Source organism: Pocillopora verrucosa, chromosome 11, assembly GCF_036669915.1.
Source record: "Pocillopora verrucosa isolate sample1 chromosome 11, ASM3666991v2, whole genome shotgun sequence".
NCBI lineage: Eukaryota > Metazoa > Cnidaria > Anthozoa > Scleractinia > Pocilloporidae > Pocillopora > Pocillopora verrucosa.
Genome location: NC_089322.1, coordinates 15,296,796 through 15,305,898, shown reverse-complemented (window position 1 = coordinate 15,305,898; position 9,103 = coordinate 15,296,796). Strand labels below are relative to the sequence as shown.

Below are 9,103 nucleotides of genomic sequence, written 5' to 3'. Positions count from 1 at the left end.
ATATCAAAGGGGAAGCGAAAACTCCTCTAACTAACTTACCAAATTTTAATAGGTACCAAGATAACACTCTTCAAAGGACCACGAAATAATTCTTTGGGCTTTTGAAACAAGGCATTCCAAAATCTTCTAAAGAAAAGAAATTTCATCTTCTGAAAACAAAAGCTACAGTTAAAATTCGTAGCTGTAAGCAAAAATCGGTAACTGTAATTTTTAGTAACTTTTGCGAGATGTGAATTTTGAATTCACCTGCTTTAAAAATTTTTTTTTTTTTTTTTTTTTTTTTTTTTTTTAACAGGTACTTCATTAACAAAATCTAGACCCGTAGTTTAAAACTCTGTGCTGTCGCAATTAAAGTTATCAACGGATTTTTGCCCTCCAGGAAAATTTTTTATGACTCCTTTGCACTTTCGCCAATAATCGATTTGAAATCAGTTCTCCTTCGTACGAGAGCGTCACGTTTTTTGCTAAACAAGGGTCGAAGCTAATGACCCATGTATATCCATACCATAAAAGTACCTCACCTTGATATTCAATTTCGTTGGGTTTAGAATGGCTTAATTTTTTAGATTAGGTCTGGTATTTTAGTCAATTGAACTACAAATCCTCTATAGACCACGTAACATCTAAGTAAAGAAACCCTTAACACTTTGAACGGAGCTATACGGTGGTCGGTTTGGTACCCAAATAAAAGACACCGAAAGAAGCACCCGTTAAGATATCATGTCATTTGAAATTGATAGTTTAAAAGGCTTCTAAATTTGTCTCTTAAATAAACCTGGCGCCTTCCTACCTTCTTGAAACTGTTTTTTGAGGAGAAAAATTGGGTCGTTTGTTTCTCTGAAATAGTTTTATTAGTCAAAGTTGTAAAAGCGCCTTGTGTACTCATTAGGCTCGACCAAACAATATTTTAAAATCTGAAGTATTCAAAATACTTCAAAAGGGCTTGAATAATTTAAAAATTAAGAGCTCTTTAGAGGGTATTTAATGTGGTATTCAATAGTTAGGAACTAGTTTTAACTTAAACGAAGGAAAAAAGTCTTAATTTATGAGGAATAATATCACTCAGTTGGTGATTTATTTAAACAACGTTAACGTTTTCAACTAATTTCTATTCAAGGTGATGGCTCTCATTCTTTTGTGCATCGATCGTTTTCAAAATCATTGGACTCTAATCATAAATTCTTACCTTTACCTTGAGAAATCATCAGGTTCCACAGGAAAACATTTCAGGGCGGACCTTAATACGATTTTTTTTATTACCTATTATGGGTATCTAAATTTTTGACGACTCTAATTTTTCCGAAAAATCAGAGGCAATGTGCCAGTTTTTTAATAAACGTGGCTATCCTGTTTCTTTCGATTCGTTCGAGCGGGGCACCACCGTGTCCAACAAATTGATCGACAGTCAGCGCTACACAAGGCTGAGAAGGATAACATTGATTAATCTCTGCGTTGTCGGGAGGACGTGAACGAAAACGGCTAATTTTTTACATTTATATTTTAATTAGACGCTGCGTTACATATTCAGTCTCGAGTTTTGACAGTGAGAAACAAACTAAATGATTTTACAGTATAGTGAGATTCTTAGGTAAAATATAAGTTCACTGTTTAAATCGACGTTGTCCATGGCGTCGCTGTTGTCGATTCTTGACCTCCTGTCATTTCTTCGATATTAGTTAGATTATTTCAAAGAAATTAAAAAAGACTACATGATCTTGAAAGTTTATTCATTTATTTATATGCAAAATAAAATCGTTGACTTACCAAAGAAAGCATTAGGAGACTACAGGGAAAAAGATAAAATTTTTTTGAAAGTTACTGACTTTTTTAATTTTCAATCCAATATAATTCAAATTATAGAATAAAGATCAATAGAGGGTCTCAATAACGTTAACCGTTAACCGTAAAATGACGAAAAAATTAACCGTTAGGCGAAAAAATCGACAAATTTTAACCGTTGATCATAAAAAAGTTAACTGATAAAAAATTTCTGGTAAACACAATGCAAAGACATTAGCCGTTAGCAAGAAATTATTAAGTCTATATTCTCTTGCCATTAGCCGTAACTTGGCCAAAATGTTAACCATTAGCCGTAAAATGCGTCATCCCATTGAGACTCTCTCAATAGATCTAAAGAGGTGGAGTAGAATATTTCAAGAATTCATCGTAACCAGGAGGTTTTCGGAGTTGACGTAATTAGACGACGCAACTTAACAGAATACAACGTTAACGAAACGAAACAAAGTAAACTATCGGAGAAACGGAGAAAATGTCGGCTTCGTAAAAATTTTGCATGAGTGATTTTGTAGATAACTTATACTGTCAAAAAAAAAAACGACAATTGTAAGGAGTTTCAAGGTGGCCATCATAAACTCGTAAAGTGGAATTTTTCAATTTTATTGTAATGAAAATGAATGCCTTGAATGGTAGCTTAGTCTATTAACAAAGGTGCTTAAAAACCTATGCAATATATTTTTTCCATGGCACCCAGCTTTGTATCAAACGTTGGCGCATCTGGGTTATTATCTACAGTTTGTAATTATTTCCAGTTCATGCGATGAATTTTTTTTTTACCTCAACCTCCATTAGATAAATTTTTTTAATTTCAATGAAATAGATCAAGTACCTGTTAACTTTAAAGGTGGAAATATTTCTCGGACTTCTCAGTGAACAGGTTCCGAACGGGGTGATGGCTTTTACGCATAAGGGTCAAAATGTGGTGCGTTTTACGGATATCGGTTGATTTCTTTCTACTACAATTAGAAAAAACGTTTTTACGGTTAATTTTTCTAACGACTTACGGTTAAAATCTGTCAATCCTTAACGCATAACGACCACTTAACCTTATTTGGCCGTTTTTAGGCTAACATTTAACCTCATTGAAAACCTCAGCAAATTTAAAAGAAAAAAAATTAAGATGTAAACGCAAATACATTTTGCAAGACCAAGAAATAGAGTAAAAAGAGAAAAGAAAAGGTGACAGTAACACCCTGGTAAGAAACGCAACAACATGTTTGTGTGAAACATCGGTTGCCTTGACACTCCTATCGTGAAACTTTCTCTATAGTTTCTCTTCTTTTATTTCTTTCTACTGAGATCCACCTTCACGCCTCGTAAAACTTGCTTCTTTCTTGTAAAAATAGGTTTTACGATATAGTTTTTGAGTACATTCGAGTAAAGAGCTAAGTGAAGTTAGTTCAAAGGGCAATTGACCGAGGTAATGAATTAAACATGAGCAAATGTTTAAAATATGAGGTGTTCAAAGCCCTTTTAAGGGCGGGGTCATAACTTTAACATCAGAAAAAATTCTCTCAATGTCTAAAGAATTAGTTAAGTGCACTCTGTGTAGCGAGATAATTATTATTCTGCCGTGTGATTGGACTGTCCATTCAACCGGCAAAAGTCTACCAAAAAGTTTTGACCATAAAAAAAATTGTTGCATGTTAACTATTCCATTCGTTATTGTCAACTTGCGAAGACTACGCCTTGCCTGACTTGGCTCTACGGCTGAGATGGACGTCATACTTGTGAAGACTTTGCTCCTCCTTCTAATATTTGGACTGATAGAGTCTAACGTGGTGGAAGGGGACCCACACCAGAAGAAAAACAAAAACGGTGAGATCCAAGACTCTCTTTATTTTTCAGAGACTGCAAGAACTTCGAAACTAATATAAATATGGTAAGGATCTTTCTAAAATAACATTTTCCTCATATCTTTAGGTACTAGGGACGGTCGGTTTCTCATTGAGAACAGCTTAAGGGCACACGATATGCCAGGATTCCGTCGGGTTACTGGAAAAACAAAAAAAGGTGATTGCCAGAACACTCATTTCAAGCTGTTCTTTCCCAGTTGGACACCGCCAAAGGGTTTACGCGGGAACCAAGAAAATATAGTCCTCATTTGCCAACAGAAAAGCCGATACAACTTCAACCAGAAAGCAAAAACCTACTACTCAACGCTTTTCGACCAAGGTTTGGGAATTCCAGTATATTCAGCCTACAGAGTCACATCGACAGACACGAAATATGAACGGAGACCTCGCCCAACATGGCAAGAAAACAAAGGTATTCCGAAAAATAATTAATTACTACCAGATGAGGGTGGAGGGCTCCATTCAACTCCCAACTCGTGTACCACGACTGGTTCTCGATTAGCTTGCGCCCTACAGGGTGAAATAAAGGAAGCAATGAGAGGCTAAGGGTTACAGAGTCATCAGTGTCTTAGGGCTAATGTTAAGTGTTTTTACCCTCTCTAAATAAAGCCTATTGTTATTAGAGGCAATGCAACAAGTTAGTGGCGTATTGACATCACTAGCATATATATTTTGGTCACAGATTATGACCATTTCTCATTGTCTGTACGCGCCTAATTAACTTTACCTATTATGCGAAAACAAACGTATCGGTACAGAACAAAGTGAAACGAAGCGAGGCAATGCAAAGCGGTTAACAAACGATTGTGACTAAAACACGCCACTACTACACTATGGATTAAAAAGGCGCAGAACTAAACCTGAACTAATTTGCGTAAACTTGAATAAAAACCATTCAAAAACAAAATTCATCAATTATCATTTGCGGTTCTTGGTGATGAGGATGGTTACGTTGATGTCTCACCGTTAATCTCAACAATAACTTATTATCGTTAATCAATCTCGAGCTATTATTATTACTTCCCTTTGCTCTGTGTCTTCTTATGGAGTATTGCTATACTCATGTAAATGCTAGCTATCTGTGAGTGTGTGTATACCTCTTTATTTGATTTTATCTTATTTATCTATTTTAGCTATTTTACCTAATTTACCATTGATCCATTTTGCAACATTTGATTGTAAGAAACACAAACCGCTTTGTTATATTCGGGTGGTGTATTTCTCTAATTTGCTAAATTTAAACCACTAAATGATGGTGATGACTAACAAAAATTAACCGACCAAACCAAAATATGTAAAATAAGACCTAAAATGTGAAAAAAAAGAGAAACCTAAGAGATAACTAATTAGCAAAAGCTACTAGAACGCGAAAACTAAACCAAAAAAAAAAAACAACACGAAAAGCACGAACAAACACGATTTCGTGATCCTGGGTTTTAATCTCATATCGTTTTTTCCATACTGACAACTAGTTTCGCCACGGGACTCGCAGGCAATCTCGTCTTATCTCACAAAAAATAATCATATGCACAATGAGTGCATAATTTCTCCACTACAAGAGAAAACTTTCCCTAATAGAAAGCTTATAATCAGCAATGAATCAAGCCTTAAATAATCTAGAATTGTGGATCTTGAATTTGATGAAAATAGCGTGATGGTGACGATGATGATGATGGCAGATGATTGATTTGAAGCAAGCACTATTAGTAACTTACGGATATTAACTGCAACTAGAATGTAACGAAAATTTGATTCCTGTGATTTGCTGAGCTTTACCAAAAGCAAACGATTTTCACAAAGCTAGGTTAACGGAAAAAGGGGATGAAAAGGATGATGAAACAAAGAAGTTTTCATTATGAATTTATTCATCCTCGTTTAATATTATAGTAAACAGAGGACATTAAATCAACCACCTTTTTCTTTTTATTTTAAAGATATCAGGAACCAAGTTGGAAAAGACACATACCCACAGGCACCTTGGCAACGAGGTCACATGGCCCCAGCACACACCTTATCAAGTGACAAATGGGCCTTTCGTTCTACTTTTAGATACACGAACGCCGTGCCACAGCGTCCATCTTTTAATGCTGGTGAATGGTCCAAGTTTGAGAGAAGAATACGAAAGTATGCAAAAGTGTGCACTAACGATGACAAAGGAGTGCTCTATCTTTTAAGTGGCACCGCATTTGTTTCTGTTGATGATCTGGTCGAGATAGGTGAAAATGAAAAGGTTAAAGGTGTAAGGAAAGAGAATTATCTAGAAACACGGCCTGGGGAAAATATTGGCGATAAAATATATGTTCCTACGTCACTGTGGACTGCCGGATGTTGTATTGATTCTTCTTTCCCTAATTATGCTAAGGAAAGTTTTGCAGTGATCGGCAACAATGTCAACGAACGAAATGAAATGCATACGCAACAAATTTCAGTTAAAATCCTCCAAAAGATTCTTGAGCAGGACCACTTCAGAGGTGAAGAAGTCAGTCTATATCCTGAAAATCCAGGCTGTTTAGAGAACAACTTGGCAAAGTTACCCGAGTATGTTAAAGGGGATCCAAAGGAAGAAGAAGAAGAAGAAGAAGAAGAAGAAGAAGAAGAAGAGGAAGAAGAAGAAGAAGAAGAAGTAGGAGTAACGAAGAAGATAAAAATGATAAAAAAGGAAAAAAAATACAAAAACCATAAAAACGATAAAGACGATAAATAAAAATAAAATAAATAAAAAACCGAAATAGGAAGACAGGGAGGAAAATAAAATGGGGTCGGAGTAATGTTCTGCATCTGAAGAATTTGAACAAAGAGACGTGATTTTTTAACAGTTACTGGAGAATATTGGCCCTCATTCGTTTTCGTGTGACCTCGGCTAATATTCCACATCACGGCCCTAACACTCGGTCAGTAAGAAGTTAATATATACCGAACCTGGGGTGAATAGTTGTTTCAGTATAATTGTTCAAGTAATTTGATTAGAAAGAAATATTCCATATATCCTTTTCCCTTGCTTATAATTTGACGCGCATCAAAGAAAAGATACAAGAACCTTCGACTTGTGTCGAGAGGGTCTGGTTACGATACATTTGTAATTACAATACAGTTTCTTTGATGTACCATGCAGGCCCAAGATAATTCTTTTTCCTTTATTTTTGTGAGTATCACTTTTATCCTTTAATTAAGCATAAGTTTCCAGAATTTCAATAATTATTATCTATTTCAAGATATAAAGTGTGTGAGATATACAATAAAAGCCATAGAGAATTTAGTGGCATTTAGGAACCATCATTTATCGCCAGGGGTAGGGTCGTTCGAAGAATTTAATGAGGATCAGATGGTTTTCAGTGGGAATGAAGGGGAGATTGCCAACGGAGTATAGAAGGGGGGGGAGGGGGGGGGACTATAGAAAAATATACAGTCGAAACTCGATTATCCGGACCCCGATTATCCGGACTATTCGATTATCCGGACTTTCTTCTCAGGTCCCAATTTTCCATGAATATTAATTAGTTGTGATCTTGAAAACTCAAAGTCGCAAAAAGCCCAGTAATCCTTTTAAAAGACTGTTGAAACAGCGTAATATCTTATGCGCTTTTCAAAATTCGAAAGTGCGACGAGACAAAGAAATATTCTGATGCGTTCAGCTGAAATATGGTTAGCTCAATTGTTTTGTTGCCAAGGGAATTTCATGCTTATTTAGTTCCTTCCGTGTGGGTTATGTAAACACACGAGCGATCGATCGTAAACTCAAATCAAAAACATGCCTACGAAGCGAAAGCTAGCCGTTCTATTGATTAAAGATGAGCAGATAATTATCTCACATTTCTATCTCATTAATATTCATATTTTTGATTATCCAGACTCTCGATTATCCGGACTATTCACCGAGGTTCTGATGAGTCCGGATAATCGAGGTTCGACTGTACTACTAATTAACTGCCGCTGATGGGGCAGAGCCTTATGGGGGATGAGGTAAATTTTAACGTCTCGCAATCAAAATTCTCGCCCTTCACCCCGCCCCTCTCGTCTATAATCGATTACTGGTCCTTTAGCCAGAAGAAATGACCTCTGCTAAACTGTCATTTGACAAAAATTCTTCAATATTTTGAACAGAAAACAGGTGAACTTGACCTTCCTTCCTCTTTTTAGAGGAACCTTGTTCTTTAGAATGGAAGGGCTCGTCAGCTTTTGGTTTACTCAACGTATTTCCTTTTTATGATGTTGACAACTACGGCGGCTCACAGACTACCAAAAGATAATAAACTTAAACAATACAATTCTGACTACTGTTTTGAGAATGTCATTTCTATTGCGGGCTCAAGAAGAGCTCGCAAACTATTTTGCACGCTATCTGTCGATTTTGGAGCAAAATCGTTCTGCCAAAATCGATCGATAATTCCTCATAAACCAATCACAAACCAATTCCACCCGAACCACAGGCGGCCCAAGTTCACGTCTCGAGAAAAAGCCAACGATTAATTCATGAACGCGTCACATGTTGTGTGACTCGGTGTTAAGTTACGAGAGGAACCGTTGAAAATTTGAACACGTTATAATGAATAGTATGGGGAACGAAATATGGTAGATTTACAGCGATAAATATTTGGAAATATGAATATTTTACACGTAAAATCAATAACACTTACTCGCATCCTGTGTGTCCGTTGTAGTTTCCGGCGATTTCTGCTGTTTTAAGCTTGCTTTACCATCACTGTTATTCTTGTCAAAAGACGGAGTCAAGGCTGCACACTCCGATTTTGACCGTTGTCCACGCGGAGGTGGTTTGCGCACCGAAAATCCTCCCGATCAGCCGATCAGCATTTTTCTCAGCCATGTTTTACGATCTAAGATCATTGCACCCTGAGACATGTCTCAATACCAAAACTCCCCGCGCATTTCGCTGAAAGCGAGCGTTTTCTACCTGAATTTCCAAGTTCGCTTCTTTTTGGCTATGCTTTGAACAAGCAAACTGGACACGGCCGCGGAAGAAACTTGGGTACGAGGTTAATTTTCTCTCTACCGCGAGTGGTACGGTCGATCAACGTACAATACTTACTCCATCCCCACAGAGACACCTCGCCTTGATCTATTGTCCTGATCAGCCAAGCAACGAACCAAATTTGAATATTCTGCGGGGTTTGCTGTGAGCACTTAAGCTTGGATTATTTTCGCTAAATTGCTATCGAAGGGAAGAGATGCAGTGAAATTGACCGCGAAGCGAATCATAAATGAGTTAGGAGTGGCAAAGTTTCAAGGTCAATATCTTAATATTTCATTTTGGGAACTTTGAGGAGGGATTATTCCTTTTAAAATCACGGGCGAAAAGCTTGCATTAAAAGACAAGAAATTTTCAAGTGCGAACCCGAGATAAATATTTAGGTATCATAGCTTTTCGCAAGTTTGACGTCGGAATCCGGAATCTGATCAGGATAAAAGATTAAGGCGAGGTGTCTCTGTGGGGA

General features: G+C 36.9%; 1 protein-coding gene across 1 annotated transcript; it reads left to right on the top strand.

Moving 5' to 3' along the window:
- Positions 1 to 3,192: 3,192 nt before the first annotated feature.
- Positions 3,193 to 6,899, top strand: LOC136284350 (uncharacterized). Its single transcript, XM_066174570.1, has 3 exons — positions 3,193 to 3,615; positions 3,721 to 4,065; positions 5,588 to 6,899. The coding sequence occupies exons 1-3, from the start codon at positions 3,513 to 3,515 to the stop codon at positions 6,355 to 6,357; spliced, it is 1,218 nt and encodes a 405-aa protein (XP_066030667.1). The 5' UTR covers positions 3,193 to 3,512; the 3' UTR covers positions 6,358 to 6,899.
- Positions 6,900 to 9,103: the final 2,204 nt, after the last annotated feature.

Coding starts and splice junctions, on each gene's coding strand:
- LOC136284350 (XM_066174570.1), top strand. CDS start 3,513: ATGGACGTCATACTTGTGAAGACTTTGCTCCTCCTTCTAATATTTGGA. Junction 3,616..3,720: donor CCAGAAGAAAAACAAAAACG/GTGAGATCCAAG, acceptor TCATATCTTTAG/GTACTAGGGACGGTCGGTTT. Junction 4,066..5,587: donor AACATGGCAAGAAAACAAAG/GTATTCCGAAAA, acceptor TTTATTTTAAAG/ATATCAGGAACCAAGTTGGA.